Source organism: Passer montanus, unplaced genomic scaffold, assembly GCF_014805655.1.
Source record: "Passer montanus isolate IOZ18808 unplaced genomic scaffold, ASM1480565v1 scaffold69, whole genome shotgun sequence".
Classification (NCBI taxonomy): domain Eukaryota; kingdom Metazoa; phylum Chordata; class Aves; order Passeriformes; family Passeridae; genus Passer; species Passer montanus.
In genome coordinates this window covers 6,383,021-6,406,292 of record NW_024372036.1, presented here as the reverse complement: position 1 = coordinate 6,406,292, position 23,272 = coordinate 6,383,021, and the positions used below count along the sequence as shown (strand labels likewise).

The 23,272-nt window shown below is 36.7% G+C and overlaps 1 protein-coding gene across 1 annotated transcript in view; it reads right to left on the bottom strand.

Annotated features, from left to right (window-relative positions):
- The window catches only part of RPGR (retinitis pigmentosa GTPase regulator), a 39,707-nt gene that overhangs the window by 13,114 nt on the left and 3,321 nt on the right, over positions 1-23,272 (bottom strand). The window contains 5 exon segments of the mRNA XM_039729386.1: positions 5,257-5,415; positions 10,734-10,883; positions 12,328-12,486; positions 14,003-14,065; positions 16,611-16,703. Of these exon segments, the coding sequence (XP_039585320.1) occupies positions 5,257-5,415; positions 10,734-10,883; positions 12,328-12,486; positions 14,003-14,065; positions 16,611-16,703 (624 nt within the window).

Below are 23,272 nucleotides of genomic sequence, written 5' to 3'. Positions count from 1 at the left end.
GATTCACCACTCTGGTGCAGAAGTCAGGTCACACCTCACCAATAACCCCCTTTAGTAGAAATTAGATATTTCCTCCCATCTGTCTTTATAAATGCATGGAAAAAGAAGAGTATGGAAAAGCAAGCTCACACACTTCTTGATAAAATGACAGGGGTGAATTTCATCATTCTGAACACAGCAGCAGCAGCCCATGAGAGGCCCTTGAAGGATAAAGAGAAATGTTTTCAGAAGACAATGGCTTTGCTCTTCCAAGTGACCTCCAGCACTTGAGTGCTGGAAGAGCTGCTTCTTTACTTCCTATTTCCCTTTTTGGAAGAAAGGGGATATCTTCCTGTAGCTGTGTTATCTTCCATCTTCGCAGGCATCTTTTGTAAACTCTGTGATCATTTGCACTATCAAAAAAGCAGTCTTAGGCAAAAAGCTATATAGGTTTCATATTATTTTTTACAACATGCTATTTGCTGACAGAACTGTATGAGCTCAAGGAATGTTTTTCAGAATCATGCATTCCCTGCTATGTATCTAAGGCTACAGATGAAGTTAAAAGACCACAGAGCTAAAAAGGAAGCAGACAGGTAAGCTTATATCATAGAAATATAGAATGGTTTGGCTTGGAAGAGACCTTATAGATCATCTGGTTCCAGCCTCTTGCAATGGGCAGGGATACTTTCAACTAGACCAGGGTGCTCCCATCCAGTCTGGCCTTGAACACAGCCAGGGATGGAACATCCACCACTTCTCTGGGAAACCTGTGCCAGGGTCTCAATACTCTCACAGTAAAGAATTTCCCCCTAATATCAAACCTAAACCTATTCTCTGTCAGTTTGAAGCCATTCCCCCTTGTCCTGTCACTCCAGGCTCTTGTAAATAGTCCCTCCCCATTATTTCTTGTAGGCTCTGCTCAAGGACTGGAAGACTGCCATTAGATCAGCCCAGAACCTTCTCTTTTCCAGGCAGAACAACCCCAATTCTCTCAGCCTTTCCTCATAGGGGAAGTGCTGCATCCTTCTAATCATCCCAGTGGCCTGTCCACATAAATCCATTCCCCTTGAACATTACCATTATTATTATTGTTACTACTATAACTATTATGCCAATGAACTATTCACTCTCACAACAGCTTTATTTTTAAACAGCTTATGCTGAAAAATGTTACTGCAAAAAATCAACTGTCAACACAATGTTCAGTATTCAGAATTAGTAACTGGATTTTCAGCATAAATAGTATACAGACTTAAGAATGGTTCGAAAAATCTAATAATCCTATAAGGTCTAAATTGTGCGTTCTGACAGGAAAAGGTAGAGTTTTTACATCCTTTTTGTCCTCTTTCAAAAGGGTGTCTTGGCTTTCTTTTCTTTTTAAAAGACCTTGAGACAGAAGATGAAAAATCCAACATTTTACATACTAATGCACTAATGTTCTTATGTCAAACATTCTATTCTCAAAGGTCTGCTTCACTTTTTCCTTTGAAGAAAGATCTTTGCTTTCCTTCCTTTCAGAGAATGAAAGGAAGTAATATATCCTTCTATAGAAAAAAATATTCCCAGAGGATCTGTCCTCATCTGAAAAAAACTGCAAGATATTAAGGCCACTCCAAATAATCCATTTCTTCTTTTGCAATTTCTAGATTCAGCTTCATTATTTTTCTACCTGTTAAAACACCTTATTGAAAAAAGCCCACAAATTGGGATTGCTGCTCTCCCATATTTCATTTGAAAGCGATGACACCAACAGCTTTCATTTGCAGCAGGAAGTACATGCAAGCACTGGGGGAAGTCGGTGCAATTTTTTCAGTTTCAGAGAGAATGAATCTGAGATGAGGACAGGCTCTTCTCAGACTGGCAGACTGACTGCCATGAAATGAAAAGCTTTGTGCTCTCAAGATTTTGCACTATAGAATTTTTAAATGCAATTCTGTTTATTGTCTAGAACAATTGCAAATATTAAAGGCAGAGGCAACAATAGAGCTTGGAAAGACGATGGTTTCCAATACCACACTCAACATTTCTAAAACAAATATTTTTAAAATTGGGCTTTTTCCTAAATTATTGCTCTCAACAATTTAATTCTTGTTCTCTGGGAAAAATAATTGAGTTTCTCATTTTAGAATTTCAGAGGAAAAAAGCCCAAATAATTATTTTAATATATACTTTCTACCTTTTACTCTGGAGATTTCAAGCAGTACCTTGATTTAATAACCCAGATAACAGTGGTTCTCACCACACAAAATTGCCAATAGAATAGACAACAGTCATAAAAAAGAAATCTTATGAAGTGCTTTGGAATAGACTAATTACACATGAGAGTCAGGAAGAAACTTTCCTTATACTCTGTAAGATAACTGAATTACGCTTTCTTCTAATTTGATAAACTCTAAGTAGAAATGATGTCAAGAAATGAGCCAACATGAGAAACAGTTTTTCCATATGACATTTTCTCTTCTGCTTTTGCTATGCTAAGTAAGATAGATGAAGCAGGGGAATATTCAATAGTCACACACTCAATTTTTGTTTCCTGAGACTGAAATGTCACGTCCTTAAAAACTGAAAAGACTCTGAAAGGATGAAAACTACACCAGCATATATTGTGTTACTAAAGGTAAGCAGCACTCATTTTCATGGAGGATGAAACTTGAAATTCAGAGTTTCTTCAAAATTGTATTACTTTCTTAATTTATGAAAATGAGCTTAAAAGAGGTATAAATGTTTCTGCCCCTCTTTAAAGATATCTCATCAGAATTCTCAGTTTTTGGTCACACACTTCACCTCAAGATGTAATTTAGGACCAATTTCAAGAAAGTGAAGTTTCTGGTGCAAAGCCATAAATGTATGTATGTCACAGTCCCTTAAAATTTTTAGTATCCGTATCTACCTCTTTTCACAACTTTTTGCTCAAATTTTGCTCTGAGTCAGAAAATATTCTCGATGTTAACACTTCTGACTAAGTATCTTTTGAGACAGTATTGCCACTATTCTCCACTGTTTCATTCGAAGTGTCTTAGTCAGAAGTTCACATTTGTCACCTATTTAATAACAGCTGAATCACATTAAAAAACATCTATCTGATTTTTCACTCTTATCACAACTATTAATCTTCAGGAAATGTATTTTTTTGGAGGATATAGTTTTCTTCTTTTTGTGACTCAACTAGGTCCTCTGGCACTCAACACTTTGATCATCAACTGCCAGCTCAGCCAGCATTGAATTTCTTATTTACTTCTACTAAAGAATTTATTTCCATAAGCAAGTAAATCTTACATATATGCATACTTATTACAGTATTTTCTTCACTGCATTTTTTCTATGGCATTTATATTTCCCTCTTTATTCTAGCTCTTGTACAGATTTCACTGTAATGATGATGGCATCCAGGTCTGAATCTTTCTTCTAAATCTCTATAACAGTCATTGGTTATAGTTATTTTTTTATCACATGAAACACTATTAAGTCAAAATATCTACTGGCTGAATTCAGATTTATGGTTAAAAAAATAATCAATGATGATAATCAAATTCTTTCTACAAAACTCCACTTGATAACACGTAAAGCAATGCTATGATTTATGCATTTGTTGGTCCCAAATTTATGGCTGTTTTTTCACTAATAATGATAATCTGATTTCACATAAAGAAATTTATTTTGTAACATAGAATACTGCCAGGGAAAGACTGTATCTTGGTGGAAGGAGGAGACAAAGGCATTGAAATGTAGATAAATGTTTATATTACTTCCTGGATTAGCTAGTGCTATTTGCTCTTTATAGTTTTCCCGAAGGAATTTTAACCTATCCAGAATCTTGCAGCTTGACTCACTACACATCATCTTTCCCAGCATTTCACTTCCACCTTTACTCTTTCCAATGGTTCGCAGTACAACACAACATCTATTACTCACAATCTCCCTCAGTTAGATTTTCAGTTTATATTTTAGAAAATTTGGCTACATAACCTTGAATGCACACCACAAGATTGTCTAGAGACAACCACAGAGAACCTTCAGAATACAGATTTAAGGGCTGATACCTATACATCCAACTTGGTTTTACAGCTTTTCCATTTTGGCAGAAAAAAATCACAGGCTATATAGTTTTACACATTCTATTCATTACAAACTAAAGCTGATATTTTTTAAACTATCTTCAGGCAAAGTCAAACTTACCTTTCCTGCTTCTACACCACTCTAGATCAGGATAGAATTTGTGGAAATAAATGGCTGGCACTGCTTTCCATGTATGCCTTGGAAAAGCTAAGTCACCACTGCACATAACTATTTAACAGTTCAGTAATACACAGCATTTTCCAAGTGCTATATATATGGCCCTGTGAATTAATATGTAACATTTGTATTTGCTGATTTCCAAACCTGCACAATATGTCAAATGTATATGTCTGTACTGGTTTAATATTTATGCTGAAGATTCTGCTTAAAGGCACAAGCAAATTCTGTATCACAATAAGAGATATTTAATCCATTCAGGCATGCAGTAGAGAGTGAAGCTACTGTAAAAGTGACTTCCTACATACCTTCCTAAATATTCAAGAGCATTTAAATTTACTACAGAATGGAAGCTTTCCTCTAGAATTTCCCTCTCACTGCAATAACAATTTCAAGCTCCTTAGAGGAAAGAAACATCAATCATCTGTGTTGCACCAGGTGGTGCTGGCTTATTACAATTCCAGTAAGAAACGCACTCAGACTATGTAAAGTTCTCTTAAAATGATATTTATTGGAGCTAAAACTATAAAGAAAAAAAAGAATCAATAACCTTCTGTCCATTCAGAGGCTGGGAGTCCTGAGCTGTGTGGGATTGAAAAAGATCCCAGCATGCTGAGCAGATACTATCCATGGAAGGTTACCTCAGTTTGAGCTCTTACAGGATCTTCTCACATCCAAAACCACTCTATACATCATTTATACTGATAAATTCAGTATTTTATACTGAATAAAAAGGACATTCACATTGGAACTTGCTGATGAAGTTTCAGATAAAGCAAGAACAGGCAAGTGGTGTCAACCAGGAGCTGCTGGGATGCCCCTCTGTTAAAATCACCTGGCCAAGTTCATCCTGTAGCCAAGGGACATGGGCAGTGCAGCACAGGCCTGCCTTAACTGGGTGGTGTATGAATTGCTACATCCTTGGTGTACAATGGCCTTCCAGTTAGGATCAGCATCCAGCATTTCAGTGGGATGTAAATTCTTTTGAGTTGATGGAGTTTAAATTACAGGGCTGTAAGAAAAGCCAGTGAAATTGCATACCTGTCAGCACCACGGTGTGTTCTCCACCACAAGCAACCTTATTAACCTTTTCCATAATTCCCAGTACAGGCTGTGGGACTCTATTGTTCTTCAGCTGTTCAGGGAATAATCCCAGTTTCCCATTCACAGATTCTCCAAACGTATAGAGCTCACCATCTCCTGTGAAAATGCAGAACAGAGTATGGTTTCTAGCACATACTCAGGAGCAAGAATGGGTTGAAGACTGCTGCAGACACAAACTGTACAGACAGAAAAGTGTATGAACATTACAGGATAGCTGAACATATTTGTATAATGCCCAAGCAGCTGTGAAAAGCACAGAATTCACAGAATCACTACATTGGAAGAGGCCTTCAAGATCGAGTCCATCCCAGCCTCAACTCCTCAACTAAACCATGGCACCAAGTGCCACATCCAGTCTTTATTTAAATACATCCAGGGATGGTGACTCCACCACCTCCTGGGCAGACAATTCCAGTACTTTATCACTCTTTCTGTAAAAAACTTTTTCCTAATATCCAACCTATATTTCCCTTGGCACAGCTCAAGACTGTGTCCTCTGGTTCTGTCAGTGCAGCCTGGAGAAAGAGACCAACTCCACCAGACCACAGCCACATTTCAGGAGTTGTAGATGGTGATAAGGTCACCCCTGAGCCTCCTTTTCTGCAGGCTGAGCACCCCCAGCTCCCTCAGTCGTTCCTCACTGGGCTTGTGTTCCAAGCCCTTCACCCTCACTCTGCTTTGATGGGACACAAAGGTGCTAGATTTGAGTCCCCTGCAAATTCCGAATCACAATATTTAGCCTGCAAAGAATGTAGCCACAGGAAAAACAAAACCATATACATCCTGCTTCTGAGAGGTGGTAATTCTCTCTGTAATCAGCATCTAAGTCAAATGAAGAACTGCTTATAAGAATCTGAACTGAAACAGAAAATAATTTTGTGTGGAATTTTGATGGAAAATCAACCTGCTCAAGCAGGGTCATCCCTGAGCACATGGCACAGGATTGTGTGACATTTCTGGAATGTCTCCAGTGAGGGAGGCTCCACACTCTCTGTGGGTGTCTGTCCCAGTCCTCAGTCACTGCACAGTGAAGAATTTCTTCCTCATGTCCAGGTGGGACTTCCTGGCCATCAGTTCCTGCCCATTCCTCCTGTCCCATTTCTGGCCACCACGGAGCAGAGCCTGGTCCATCCCCTGAGTCCTCCCTGACAGACAGGGATGAGATCCCCTCCAGCCTCATCTTCTCAAGGCTCCCTTACATTCTTCTACACCTCTTTTCTAAGAATTTTTTGCAGTTGTTTCAATCTGTCTGTGCTTCTTAAGAACCAGCAAATTTACCTTAGCTGCAAAAAAAGTAAATTTCATTAAATTTTAAACCTACAAACCATGTTTAGGCTTCTCTGTTCAGTTTGATTTCCTGTTTTAATTCTGATTTTGTTCTTATAACTATGCGCAGAAGTACTCTGAACAGGCTGATACTTTGCTGTTATTGGCATCAGCATCAATTTTCTATTCTAAAACAGTAGCCCAATTAAAAAGATAAAAATCAACTGCAATGTGAGGTTCTCTGTAACCAAAGCATTCTGCTGACAAAAAGATATTTTAAGCATTCTAAGTGGAAAGAAAAAAAAAAGGCAACAAAAAGAATCCTGTATGTTTTGGAAGGTAAGTATTTTTTCAGTACTCTTAGATCAGACATATATTTCTAAAAACAAGTTTAAAAAAAACCCAAAAGCACTTGGGAGATAACTACTTATGCAGTTTCTCTTTGAAGACACCAGCAGTTCTTAAACACTATTGCACTGAAAAAATTAATCCAATCACTATCTAATTAAGAGGATTAGAGATTCAAATGGCCAAGCCTCCCAAACTCATCAAGTTTATTACATTTTTTCCACTTAATAATCCAGCTAACAAAGATAAAACCTTTTACCAAAGCAATTTTTGAATATATTACACATCCCTTTTAGGCAAATAGTGGTCTAAAAACTATGAAAAATAGCAATCAAGCATGAACAGAACCCAGTCAAACCCAGATAAATTTAGAGTGCAGTACATCTGCATGCTGAGGACATGATGTACTGTGTGGAGTACACCTGAATTTTAAGGACACTCTGTTCACAACAAAACCTGGTTATTTAATTTGTTCCTCTCATATGAGTCACACTCTCACATTTTGAACTTTCCCTAATGTGATTTTCTGTATCACTAAACTTAAAATCACAGCAGCATATCAAGAAAACGGACAAGTGAATGGAAAATGTCCCCCAAAGTTAAATGTGCATTTGAGTGCATAGATAAGAGACCTGGCTCATGGCAAATGAGGGACAAAAATGAGTGGACAAAAGAATTGGATAACTCTAAGATTTCTTGAATAAATGAAGACAAAAAAGAAAATAAATATTTATTAAGACTAAATTGCTTAAAACTGTCTTAAACACTGAAATTCAGAGCAGGGAAGTGTTTGTGGGATGAATTATTCTTAAACCAGTCCTTAAAAATAATGACAAAATATATTTTAAAAAAGAATTCAAGGAACCTGCAAAACTCTTTATGAAAGTATCTTCTCAATAAGAATCTATCTTGACTTTGATTACAGTTACAATTCAGGCAGGGGAAACACAAGAAGGGGTCTAATATATTCAATTCCTTTTTTTCTCCACACATCTAATTCTGCTGTGGAAGCCAGAGCAGTGGTGAGATGTATCAGCTTTTCCTGCTCTCCATCTCCTGCAGTGGACAAATGAGCTGTACATGCTTGCCAAGCTTAATGCTTCCTGAAAAATTGTCCCCTCCTGAGTGTGTGATCAAAGGAAATTAAAGATCTGTATAAGTGCTCAAAATTGTTGCTACACTCTCCCAGCAGTTTATTTCTCTGTTGATTTGCTTGAGACATAACCCTGATACTGGGACAGAATGTCCAAAGCCTGCTAAAAGGGAAGAAAGGAAACACACTGTGAACAAATCCTAAAGAGAGCTGGAAGCTACAGACTAAGAGCTTCTTTTCACTGGACCTCTTTGACAAATGCAAAGGAGAGAGAAAGGGAGCAAACAATCATCTTCCAAATATGAACTGAGTAATCAGACTAGTTCTTAATTTGCATGTGGAATTGAATTAGCCATTGCCTGTACACGTGCCTAGTCTAAATTTCAGAAGTGGGTTTTTTATTTACAATATTCAGGATTTGTTCTGTTCTTCTATTTTGCAGCCACTTTGGCATCAGTGGAGTCCACATGTACATGGCAGAATACAAGTGACACGTTCAGCAGTTAAATTGTCTGCAAAGAAAGCCTTCTAGAAAGCAGAAGGAAGAAGGGTGACATAATCTTTTTGGAACTATAAGAGGCATTGCTCCTGTCTTCATACCTTAAAGTTAAAAGTCTACTAAAAACATCTAAAACCCAGCAATGTCAAAAAGAAAAAAACAACTTCATTTTAAAAGGAAAAAAAAAAAACAAAACTGGAATCCATACTTCAAAACCTTTTTATTCAATACTCTCTTATTAATGAACGTCCTGCCCTGGAGAGGGCACTCTGTGTCCACACTATGTTTTCTAGTGTCCTCATGAGCCACCTTTTAGTTTTAACCCAGATATGCCTGTGTTCCCAACAGGTTTTTCAGCCAGCACACACCTTATGTCAAACATAAACATATTAAGAAAGGGAGCCATATGGTGCCATGCTCATCACTTCAGTCTGACAGCATCTTCCAAGTTTTAAATCCTGCAAGTATGTTACACTATTAGTGTATTGTTTGATGTCTAAAAATCAAAATGTGGTAATTCTACAGTATTCTAGTAACTGGTAAGTAACACATCCTGTGACTATGGTATACTCATAAAAAATGCATAAAGCTAATTTTTAAACACTGTGTAGATACACACTGACAGCAGTGCAACAGAAAATCGATTCTGCAAAAGTACTTGGATGCCCAATATTAAATTTTTATGGTAGCTGAAGTATCAGTCAAATAAAACTGATGGCAAGGGGCCCAAGGAAAGTAATAAAAAATTTTATGCTTTCACCACAAAGAAGGCCATGTGTATGTCAGTAGCTTCAATGACACAGACTGAATTCATGCAGGATTTGCAGATATTATGGCTAAAAATTAAGATTTTCCATCTCATACTCAGGCCTGTTTAAGCAGAAATAGGTTCACCAACTCCTCATTTTCACAGGTGATAACCAGTTTATTCTACCTATCAATATTTTAAGAAGCTCCATTTTTCTTAACTAGGTACAAGCCTAAGCCTTTTTTTCTTTTCCCCTTCCATCAAAAGTTTCCACTTCCTTCCGGCACTTGGCACACATTGTTCTCTCTTTACTCTCAGATGTTTGTCCTCAATCCTTCTACTAATAAGAATTGTGACATCCTGCTGCACTCCTGGACCTTCAGCTCTTGGCTCAAAGGCACACATCCTTGAAGCAGGTATCTTTTTTTTCCCCCCCATTTGTTCTGAGTCCAGGAAACTGTATTGTTCCTAACAGGTGCTGAGGTCCTGATCAGTCCCAAGCACTTAATTCATTTACTGTAATAAAGCATTTGTAATAAAAAGTTGCACACTACCTGCCTAACACCTAATTAATATTTGTCCATCGTTGCAAGCTCTCATTCTGTTAACAGCATGTTCTCAGAGAGCAATAAAGATATTGTATGTGGAAAAGTAACATTTATCATGTAATCTGGGAAAGGTATCTGATGGAATAGCTCCTGGGTACCCATTAAAAGCTTTACAATCAAAACTATCGATCCTTTGAAATCTTTAATTACTCTAAGGGGACCAAACAGTAAAGTTTAATAATGTAAATCTATATGGCTGAGAGGAATTCATGGCTGCTCATACATAATGCCATCAATACTGGCTGATAATTCATCCATACTGGCATTATTAAAAGATGAGTGGAATCATCACTTTGGAAACCAATGGAGAGTTGGGAAGAGACAGGTGGAAAGCATTAGGGAGGTGGTTTGGTTTGGAGATCAGACAACAGCTCACTACAGCATTGCTTCTCCTCATATCACGTACTGCCAGTTTAACTGACTTCAAAACTTAAATTTTAAGACAGAAAAACAAACTTGGACAACAATCTTTTACTTCTAACAAGATTAATTTTTTCTCATAACAGCATCTCAGTTCAATATTGGTATTTCTAGAGAAGATAACGTTTATTATTTGATCATAAAAATTAAAAAAAAGTTGGCTTTTTGAAACCATAGTTTTAATCCACAATATATGCAATAACCCTAATTAAAACAAACTGTGATAAGATATTTCATTCTTTCTAATATACTTTCACATGACAATGTGCAAATGCAGAAAATCAATTGCAATTTTTTCTCTGTGTGATACAAAACTACATAGGAGGCTTTCTGTCCCATGACAGTTTTTAACAATTATAGGGTATCAAGTTTCAAATAACTATTTGAAAACCACTGTCTTGTCTCCACTAACCTCTATTCCTATTCTTTTACCTGTAATCAAGGCAGAATGGTAATATCCACAGGATACAAAGGAAACAGGTTTTCCAATATCCACTTTGCATGGGACACTGACAGAGGCTTCACTGGCCAGGCCAATCTGCCCTTCTGAATTATCACCCCACACAAAGAGCTGCCCATCCTCTGAAATGAAGACACAGATAGTTAATAGATTTAAAACAAAAACTAATAAAAAGTTAATCTATTTATTGAAGAGTACTTCAGAAACTCTATGATACTACTGAATGTCATGATCTCAAAGATATAAATGATAATTTAGCCCAATGCAAAAAGGAGTTGGAAATAAGAGGGTTTTCCTTAAGCTTTTCCAAAGTGACCCAGAACACTTACACATAACCAATGTTAGGCCATAAATACCAACAGAAAAAATACTGTGTAAAAAAACTTTCCTTCAGAAAGAGGAAGAGAGTGAGCGAGACAATTCAGTTGCCAGAGGTCAGTATGAAAATATTACAGGGAATTTAAGGCATCTTCTCATTCCTAGGTCTAAGTCACCCCTTTCTCATTCTTCCAAACTTATTTTTCTGACTTTGGTAGGCATTCCACTTATTCATGCCTTATCTTTCAGTTCTCCTCACAGGTGGTTATATTGACCAGCTTAATTTTGCTCTCCTTAAACTACAACAGAAGATGTTCCAGGTTTATTAAGACCAGCTTCTATTGAAAAAAAGATCAATGGCAACAGTAAAACAGAAAAAAAAAAAGTCAGTGAGCAACATGAAAAGTCTGTAGATTCTTCTAGAAGAGATAAAGTCTTCTCTATGCATATTTCTTATTGTTGGGAAATAAGTTGTGAATAAAAAAATACCACCTACAGTGCTACTGAGGTGGTGTTAGGAGCTAAAATAACTAAAAGTTGTAGTAAGAATCTAGAAGTCTCAGGAGAGTGTCAGCAATTGGCATAAACAAACAAACAAACAAAGGCTAGCATCTCTCTCAAGTTCTGAAATTACAGCCTCAATAACTTACCCTAAACAGCTACAGAAAAAACTGCTTTACAGCAAGACATGAAAAATTGCATTATAGGGTAACAAAGGAACACCCATCCACTTTGTGACAGGAAGTATTATAACTGTGTGGATTTCAGCATGTTGTGATGTGCAATTGGTATAATTCTGCCACCTGAGAAACAAGTGAGAGGCTCAGCCTCTCCTAGAATTAGTAAGGAATGACACAGCTGTACAGCCTGTGCAGAACCAATGGACTGCAATAGCTGCAGTAACAGGTGGAATTAGAGGTGCTTAGTTTTCATAGGATTCATGTTTTGTAGCTGCTTTCCCTGGAAATAAACTGAAGGGGTTTTTTTTCCATTTCGAGAGTATTCATACCATTCCTCCTCTGTAAGCATTTCTACTAAACGTTCACAAAAACTCTAAGAAGTTAATGAGACACCAAATTGTTAAAGTAGGCAATTGACTGTGAAAAAAAAAATTACTGTGGCTATCCAGGAAAGAAAACAGTGAGGATAGAAAATGCACCCACATATACAGACAGAATGCTGGATTAAGTGTCTTCCTGGAACCAGGCTGGGCACACATAAATAGATTTTATTAGCAGTTGTTCTCACCAGTTACTGCTGCTGAGGTGTATGATCCAGCTGATAGTTGCTTGATCTTGTGCTGGTTGGTGAAAAAGCTAATTAAATGAAATGTGGTCCTTTCCTCTGTGTCACCTAATCCCAACTGACCTTCACTGTTACCTCCAGCAGCATAGACATTTCCTTTTTCTGCATACAGAAGGGCACAGGTAATACATAGAAAGAAAGAAACCAGAAGAGGTAATTTAATTTTCAATGGAAAAACACCACAAAAACATTAGGGTCTATTGCCCTGAAACACCCTCCTGCTGAAATTAGCAGTTCTGTTGTACCTAGCAAGGTTTTCCTGTGCATACTTAGAGCAGAACTTCCTAAAGACCTTACTGCATTTCCCATTATTCTGGAGACTGATGTAAAAATAAATGTGATTAGAAGTTCTGCAAGAGCTCTGAGAAAATGACTACCAGTAGCCCTGGCAACCAGAAGCAGCTTCTTCCAGAAATAATGTATATTTTAAGATAGAGTGGGAGGAAAAGGGTGCATGATGTCACACACACAAAAAACTGAAGCTGTATTAGTATGTAAATTGAAGAAATTAATAACTTGATAGTTTTGAGTACTGGGAATAACATATATCTCTACTTAGTTTTTTTATTAGAGATATTTTACTTATTTTAATATTTAAATAACTTCCAATTTAATTAGCCAGATTTTTTTTTTTTGAATCTTGAATTTAATGCAGATGACAGATATCTTCAACTTTAGAGAACTTTAAGATTTATACTTTTAATTTTAGTATGTTTCACATCTAAAGTGCTCATCTATGCAGAAACAGATACATCCTATTATTAACAGAAACCCAGACAGAAACGTGATAAATAAACTGAGATATAATGGCCACAAATTATCTCTCCAGTGTGTACACCAAAGGTGACTAATATTTACCCTGTGCAGACTTGCACACTCCATTGTTATTAATATGTTCTATTTTATTCTAACAATCTTATTTACAGTATTCAGGGTCTCCATGTATATAAACCTCCTAATAACCAAACAACTCTCTTTACAACATTACTGAAAGCTAAAGGATTGCAATCACAGAGATGGCTTTTCCATTATATAAATTGTAGAAGTATGACAAGAACCTTCATAAATTCTCTGTATACTCTGACTCTACAAATTTATTTTTAAGTTTAAATTTACAGTTTATTTATATAAGCTTAATAAAGCAATTTGTCATTGAAATAGCAGACTATGTTTTGTAGCCAAAAATGCAGGAAAATTTGAAGACTTGAAAACATTCAGTTCTATTATATTTATGCAAATTTATAACTTCACATTAATAAATATTATTTATCAAAGATAAATTTGAGTACAGATGTATATAAAAATAACAATATATCTTTACAGGGCTTAAAGGAAATATTCATATTTGTTAACCACACCTCAAATGCCAGCAAGAAATTTTTCTATATGCCTATTACTAGAAAACTACCATCTAACATTAGTTTATAAATGCATTTGCTCAGAATAAATTTAAAAATTCTAAAAATTTCTGAATTCTAAGAAATCAAACCCCTGACTTTTAGAAGACCATTTTCATTTTTTTTTCCTTCTTCAATACTTCTGAGGTTCCTAATGTAATTTTGCATGAAAGCAAAGGAAGAAATGAATCTTGAATATGTATGAAATAGAGGTTACATACCTGTGTAAACTAAAGTGTGGTTTCTTCCACAAACAGCAAGTTTTGGTTTTTCTGGTTTTAAAGCTAAGAATTAAAACCAAACAGGAGAGAAAGTTATAAACAAGCTGATAGCTTGTTCAACAATAAAGTGTTCTATGCTCTAGAGGGAGCTCTGATTTCTTCTTTTCACATTTTTATGAACAGAATTATTACAAAATTCATTGCACATTTCAATCTAGCACATGACTTATCAAATCAGTATTCCCCCAAGATAAGAAAATAGGTCAAACCTTAAAAACTTAAAACACTCAAGTTAACTTGATGATGGTTACTTCACCCCAGTGCCACAGTCCCTGGAATTTGCCATTTATGGGATATGCCTCAAAGAATATATTAAGTTGCAGGATACAATTAATGATTTAAGCTGTCTCCAGTTTTCATTAACAGTGCTATTGTTACTTCTCCCTTAGACTTTTCCCACTATTGTAAATCTTTGAAACCATCCTGTTCCTTTGTCTCACCATCCCTGCCTCCCGTTGTTGTGCTCACATCCCTTTTCTGCTCTGTTCTGATCATTTCCTGATCACTGATCTCAATTGCCAAGGGCAGCCCCACCTGGACCAGTGCCTACATTTTTTGCATGTGTCATCCTGTCTCAATTTCAGCTGAGTTAGCACCAATGAGAGTGCCATGGCATGCACTTCTTTGCAGTCTGGTCTCTTTGAAAGACTAGGAATGTATGTGAGGGGAGTCAGGAGTTATTTTGGTGGGAAAGAGAGAATACAAAGGCCCCTCTTCTCTTATGACAAGCATACTCCATTTCAGAAATAGAGAGAAAAAATGTCTCCCTGACTTTTCCATCCTTGCTCCAGTTACTGCTCATTGTCAACAAATTATCTTCTCTCAGTCATGTTCCTGTACCCTATACAATGCTCTAAAACAGGATTATTTTTACATAATAAATCTTTAATTGCTTTTCCACTGCACTAGTCCATAACAAAGCCAACAACAATCATCCCTTTCACAAACCCTTTTCCAGCCCTTGCAGATCAACTTTCATCAGCTCTTTAACATCCAGATTAAGGTGCCTTCTACCAAGTCACCAAACAAACCCATCAACTTAAGCGCGAACTGCCCCTGCTCTGTCACACAGACAGAAATTTAATTTGTCCAAATTCAAGTTCCTGACTCTTACCACTACCATCAGGCTGGATCAATAGCATTTCCAATGCTGGTTTCTTCCTACAATCTTTATATCCCAACACTCTTCAACTTCAGAGATGATCTTAATCAGCTCTTCAGAATCCTGTGCTCCCTAAACTTCCTCCCACTTAGGCTAACCAATTATATGTTATGAGACATGCTATATTTACAATGTAGATGGGGATTTTTCATAATCAATGTCATTAATCTCTAACCAAATCCCAGAACTTTTTTTTTTTAAGGAAAACATGCAGACATAAGCATTTGGCTCCAAGCAGAAACTGAAAAGTGTCCTTGCAACTTCATTCCCAAAGCCAAGTGATGACCAAAGGCTAGAGAGAAAAGCTCCAGAGTTCCTCCTGCTGTCCACTGCCAAGAGAAAAAAGACACCGCCCTTGTGATTTTTTTCAGTGGATGCCAGGTCTGCTTTGAATTGCTGTCATCTTCTCTTCATCTTTTATTCTCCATTGCAATTCAACAGCAAACCCAAAACTTGAAACCAAATCTACTTAAGCCAAGGTAGGACTCAATCTCTCACTAGGCTGACAGAAGATGTGTACCTGAGAGTTGCTGTATTCTCAGTCTGAAGAGAGATGGAGGCAGGAGCAAATAAAGGACAGTAGAATAAACTAAATTAGGAAGAACAGAGTTTGAACAAGCAGGATAATTTGTTTTTAACAATAAGCTAAGAGATCGATCTGCTGGCAGAAAGAGTGAAGATAAACATCTAATAGTGAAAAGAAATGTGTTAATGGGATAGATCTGACTTGACATAAGTAAAGGGATAAGGAAAAGTATTGACTCAGCTTTGTTTGACAAGATAAAAACAGCTAGGAAAGATCAAAAAGATCACAGTGCAATGAAAACATATTTTCCATCACATGAAAGAATACAGGAATTTATTTTACTGCCTCATAAAAATGTATTAACATTTATGTCCCCTGGGGCATTTCTTATACTTGTTAAAAATGTAGCAGTACTTGTGAAAAGTTTCTGATAGATTTTTTTCATTTACAAAGTTGCTAAGAAAATAGTGACACAGAGGTTGCACAATGCTGCTGGAACTATGGCTTCTAAAGCACAGACCATGCAGAGACCAAGCATCTGATTATTGTCTGCAGTAAAAAATGAAGATGTGGTTTGAGAGAATAGGCAAGTACTACATAAAGTCAGAGCCCTCAAAAATGACAGGATTCTATGTATCCTAAGTAATCCTCAGATGCAAAAGGACTCAGAATCTAAAGTAATGGAAAATCAGTAAGGGATCCTTTAGAGCTACCTTCACAATCTTGTGCACTAATGTGCACTTGTGATGAAGAAAAATAAAGAATCAGTTATTTTGGAATTGCATCCTATGAAGTACCTTTTCACAAAGGTCTCCTTTCAAAAAGACGAAAGAAAAGAAAAAAAGAAAAATCACACAAACCTTTTACACAGGTTGGTTTGCTGACAGTGTTCTTTGATCCTAGTCCTAACTGGCCCCAGTCGTTACTGCCAAACATGTACAGTTTACCTTTCCCTGAAAAAAATCACAGACAGAATCCATACAAGAGTTTGAACACCTCATTGGAGACAAGATGGTCATTCACTCACAATGAACTTATCACTTCATGTCTAATCTAAGGTTTAAGTTTAGGCAATTCAGTACATGAGTGTAAACAATATTTAATATCCTTGTGATTTTACAGTTCAAAAAAAGTAATTGCATTGTTTAAGTAAGAAAGCCAGAAGAAGAAACATTCTCATCTTCAATTACAGCACAGATGAAGTGCTCTTCAGAAAACAAGATGTACTTTGGGCAGACCCTGCAGTTCAGAAACCCCAGTATCTATAAGCCCCCTTATAAAATAACAGCACATCAAACTGAGCACCCACATCTTTTACTCCAAATTTACAAATGAATAATGGAGCTATTTGATAAATACAAGTACAGATTTGTAATATTTGGTTTATTTGTTTGTTTAGGGTGGGATATTTCTTTTACTGTTAAATGTCTTCTCTTAAATTGATTTACAAATGTGCACTTCTATCAAACATAGTTTCTGATAAATTTTCACAAACAATATACTGTATCAATTTAACACTATACTGTATTAATTTGTTATTTTGCATATAAAGACAGAATATATAAACCCACCATGCAGTCAGAGAGTTTTGTAAACCTAAATTCAGACATTAGGTTACAACTGTTCAACAGCGACAATGCTAGAATCACCTTTCAGAAATTCCTATGATGCGTCATAGGACTTGCATGTTTGACCATTGCAAACAATGAACTGTTACAATTCTTAAAAAACGGTGCATTCTCTAAGGATGGTATATGAACAGATGAGAATTTTGTCATCTGGGATGAAAATTGGACAAAACTGACCACTGACAATACCTTAAAATGAACTAATTTATTTAATTTTTTTAAATTATCACACCTTGAAAAGCTGTAAAGTTCCTACTGGAAAATAAGACCCTTATTCCAACATAAATCTTTATAAAACAATAGAAACTGATTTATACAAAAAACCCACAACAAAACAACAACCTTTCCCCACACTCCCACCCTTTTACAAAAAATATAACGACTTTTTTTACTTCTGAAGGTTTGCAGATCTTTGTGCATTAGGCTCCATCATAATGTTGTCATCCTAGACAGAAATTTGGTCATAGAGCTTGTCACCCTCATCATCTACAACTACCACAACCACAATCCATAATTGCAATTCCATATAATAATGCCAAAATAATATGGTTGTTCCAGTGAAAGTTCTGATTGTGATTTACAGACTTTTAAATATGATATTGCAATGTTTTAAATATTACCCAAAAATCCTATTCTAATAAAAATATCCATTCATTTTCTTAAAGATAATCACATAGTTCAAAAAAATAAAACCACACCAGTGCTTAACTGTAACCAGTATCTAAAATCCTGATTGTTAGATTTTACAATTCTTGGCACGTGGGACTATGTGTCAATATTATGTCTTTCCAAGAAAGCTGGAAGGGAAGAAAGACAGAGGTCAAATTCATGCTCACAGTGTTCTACTAACAGCATTTATATCTCCATCCTAATTTTGATAATGTAATCATGTCAAACACATGCAGAGCTGTCGCTGACAGCAAACACACCTTAACAGAAAGGATTTTTATCAGCAAATGACATCTATCCTATATTGGTATGGCTTCCTTGTATCCTTGCTTTACACTTTTCAACTGCTTTCCTAAGACAGCAATACTTTTGTGGGAGTATGATGCCAAGCTGCCCTAATTCAATTTAAGCACATTCTCTTTTATCCATGCAAAATTCAAACAAGGTCATGCTTTTCATCCTATAATCTGTTCGGTTTTATATCAGTCTTTAAATTCTCAGGCATTGCTTTGTAAGTCAAGGAGCTTAATAGATGAGAGGAATTTTTCCACATTCTTTTACAACTGAGTGACAGCCTTTTATAATTTCAGGTTTCCTAGGAGTATAATAGAAAATAAGAAATCTGGGAAGCAGTTAATTTAGAAAGAGAATGAGAATTAACAGGCACTACAGAGGAACCTAAACAAATGCCTGTAATGAAGCAACATTTCTCAGTCTGTACAGCAAATCGAGTTTTGGAAGAGACGTGATTCAATCTAAGCTGGCCAAGAAATACAATACAATTTTGCATGCAAAAGGCACAGTTTTCATAACTGCATACTGAGATATGCCAGCCGTCACACAGATGCACTGAATCCAACAGCAGAAAAATAGGCAAGGATCAAATTTCAAAATTTCGTAAACTCAGATTGCTCTTGGTTTTTTTGCTTCCACTTTGGTGCCATCATCCAGATCGTGGCCACCTGCCAGGTGGAATGGCTGCCACAAGACAGGTCCAGCAGAGTAAGTAAGACTGTGACTCTGGGCAGGAGGGAAACAACAGGAGATAATGAAAAGGCCTACTCAGACTGTTTTGGTGATGAAAACACACTTCCAACAGCAGTTTCCACCTTTATCCTGATGCAAAACTGAAGTATTTCTCCCAAGCATGTGTTCCCTGGCAGGTACACCAGCAGATGCTTCACCAACAGCAGTTCAGGGCTACCAGGGAAGCCACAAGACACTTGCATGTGTAGCAACAGAGGTTTTGTGGGACCCTTCAGTAAAAGATTGTCTCCCACCTCATTTCTCATGAACAGCTGCTATCACAACTGTGATTCCTGGCAACCCCATCAGTATGTGCACTTCTGTTTCATGAAGTGCTTTTAAAGGCATTCATTGGGCAGCTGGGAAATATCAGCTGAAATCCCATATGCTTTGTCATAGCAGGCAGCCAAGTACTCTAATCACCTATGTTTAAAGGTATGTTTTACATATTCTCCCCATTTCTTTTTAAATTATATGAGTGTGGGAGAGAAGTAAGATGGGGAGGCAATGTACAGGCCTTGAATATTTACTACAAGATCCTTCTGAGAAACTGTATCTGAATAAAACATAAAAGGTAGTATTTTGTACAGAGTAGCAAATGCCAAGGCACCACAATTACTTTTAAAATTATTTTTATTTGAGCTATATAGTGAATAAATTATGTTAACAGTGGATTTAAAACTCATATAGAAGTCAAATAAATCTCAGGAAAATAGGAGTGGCATCAGTTTTGTTAGACAAGTCAAGGTATTTTCAGAAACTTTATTGAGCAACAAGCACAGTCATGATTAGGACATCTGGCATCACACAAGCAAAACCAGCACAGAACATTGCTCGCTCACATACATCAACACAAATGTCTACTAATCTTTCTCATCCTCCCAAAAGATATTGTGCCATGTTCTGATGACCTACTGCTAAGCAGAAGAAGAAAACTGGTGACAAAACACCTGGAGGGTTTCCAGCATCTCTGTTCATTGCTTAATGCCTTACAAAACCTGAAATTATGAGTATACTATCTTCTTGTGGTTCCACATGCACCTCTTTTCACTCCCACTTTTACAATTGATACTTCTTTCTTTCCTTCTGCCTTCTTGTGCTGGGGGCTTCAATTCTCTCCAAGGCTCTGAGTTCAGAAAAGGTGTCTTCATTCATCAGCACTATCCCCCTTGTGAACAGGATCAGTCTCTTTGATTAAATATGGTTAAGCTGCCTAGGATAGTCTAATCAAGGCAAATAAACAATAAGATAGCTGTTAAGTTTAAGAGTTTTGTAGGAAACAAAATTTAATGCACAGGCATTGGAAGGAGATTCTTAAAAGTATTCATATTCATACTTCTTCACACCAGCTCCCATGAGGATTAATTAATTGCTTTCCAAAGCCTGCAGTTGTAGAAGATGCGGGAATGGACTATCAGTATGCTTGGGCCAAAAAATACAGAAATGAGGCAAGAACCATTATGAAACATGTTACAACTGATACTGGAATATATGTTACTCATGACTGCATTAAATGCCTAAAGAAGACCACTGCTTAAAAAATTCCTGCTTGGACATTTTAATCAAGGTTATGCCAATGGTAGATAGCAAAAGAATAAAGAAACACAAATTTCACCCCTAAACTTCCTTCCTGGAGAAGAAAACTTTTCTTCAACTAGCTCAGCAAGCCAACTCAAAGTCAGCAAGTAACTATCACTGGTCCTATCAATTCCAACATGCAGCCACTACACGTTGGACTCTTAACTCCTGACCTAGAAAGTCAAAGGATGGAGTGTTTTGTATTTATTTTACACTTGTCTTTATAAAAGTCATATGGGAATATTGATGCCAGATTAGATGAAAGTTTGAAAGGTTCTGAATATTTTGTTTGAATGCTAAATATCAGTTCTTGTACATTTTATTCATTAGTATTCAGTCAAGATTTGTTGCTAGTTGTAGCCAACTCTCCTGCCCAAATCCAGCATTAAGGAATTATTTGTATCAGTTTGGGTGATTGTTTTATTTATGATTGTTGAGCCATGTTAACGGCAAAATTGGTATATTTCTATATTTTCATCTACCTCATATTCTACTGTCCCCTACAAATATACCTCCCACTCCCTCTTTCAAGGTGTGGAAAAAAAAAAGGAGGGGGGAAATTTTGTGACCTGTAACTAAAGACTGAAGTAAAATGAAGCATGCATTAACACACACCTGCTTGAGATACTTTTCCTTCCTTGGTGATGTTTGCCTTTTATCTCTTCCAGGTCAGGTTCAGCTGAAGAAGCTCCTGGTTTCCCACAAGGTCTGTACCCTTCTCAGTAAACTCATTATCAGCATAAGCTTCTGAACCATTTATTCCAGGTGTTACTGCAGCTCAGGGTCATTCCCAAGGGCTGTATCATCCAATTCCATCTAACTGCAGAAATGTGAGGTGCACATGGGCATGCACTGGTGTGAAGAACAAATGAGGGAGAAGAGCTTTTTCCTTCCCTTCTGCACTTTTTTTGTATGACTCTTGCAGTTTCTCTGCCTTTGCTTGTTGTTGATCCACACTTTACTCTCACTTCTGCTTTTACAATGACCCAGAAAACCTTTGCTACCAAAGAAGTGTTTTCCTCATGCTTCTACAGTTCCTTGAGAGCAAAAGCTTTGAGGAAATAAAGATCTGATCATCTAGAAGCCTCCCTGGTGATGTACCTGCCCACTACAACAGCTAGGGCAAGCTACAGAGACACTTTTGAAACAAGCTGCATATACTAAAATAATGGAGAGAAGGGGAAATTATACAGCAATGGTGCTGCAAGAAAATCTCTGCAAGATGACTTCTTCAAAAGCTTTATCTAAGTGGTCACTATTACAGTGATGTGGGAATTTGGGGATTGCTGCTGTCTGGGGTTAACTGGGAGGCAATTCAAATTCACTGGTTTAAACTCAGAACTACAACTGTGTTATCTCAAAGTGGGTGTGGGCATATAAAAGTATATGTAAAAAGAAAATGCAAAAGGAAAATGCCCCAGGTTACATCTGGATAAATTTAATGCAACAGGTAATTTAATATTATTGGTTCAATCCAAGAAAAAGTGCCAAGCTTTGTTCAAAATAAACTATTAATGTATAATTCATCTGCCGTGAAGTTAGGCTTGAAAAATTCATCATGTAATTTCACCTCAGGGTGTTCTGCAGCCCATGAAATCTATAGTCTTTTTTATCTTGCCTGGAATAGTTCTTTCTAAAAATTCAGCATCTTCAATGTTGCTTGTGAACATTGCAAGAAATCCTCAGCAAATTATTTAATAAGAAATTACCAATTGGATATTGATGAGCAATAACTACATTCCAATTTTTAAAGTCCTGAAAATACACATATATTTTTTTCAACAACAAAGTCTTATTATTTGACAGCAGTTGATTGTCAGTACAATCATCACACACACTTATCCACAGAAGAGTAGTCCCTTCCATGTAAAATAAAATGAAAAAAATTCTTCAATGAGTATTGTTTCCACCATTTCAAATAAAAGAAAAAAACATTAATAATGCTTCCTCTATTATACCAGAGTTTCTTTGAGCACTTTTTCCATTTATTTCTGATTTTTGTAGGATTCTCTGAAATCCTTTATTGAGTTGCTCTTTCAAGGGCTATTTTCATCTGACAGTTAACAGCAATTCCAAACTTAATTTGAGAGACATAATAAATTGTAAATACAATAAATTGTATTTATTGTTTCAAGGAGACTTCTATTGAACTTGTGGTGTTCAGCAGTTACTGTTACTTTCATGATACAATAAATGTAACATACTAAATATTGTCAGATTCACGAGAAACATTCAGCCTGAACTACGTTATGTTTAGTTCAAATCCTGTCATACATTCCGTTAAAAACTTCCCCCAAACAGTTCTTGGGCAAGTCCCGTGAAAACCTTGAGTGACCTCACACTAACTCCAAAGGCATCCAACAGTTCCCACAAAGCAATCCTCTCTCCTCTCCCCAACCTCAATTAACGTATTACCTCAGGATGCAGGTAAAATTCCTAACTTTCAAAGGTGTCCAAATACATCACTTAATGATACAGGTCAGCTTCACTACAAGAAAGACATTGAGGGGCTGGGATGTGTCCACAGAAGGGTCTGGAGCACAAGTCCTGCCAGGGAAGCTGTGGGAGAAAAGGGGGCTCAGAGAAGACCTTGTCACCCTACAACTTCCAAAAAGGACATT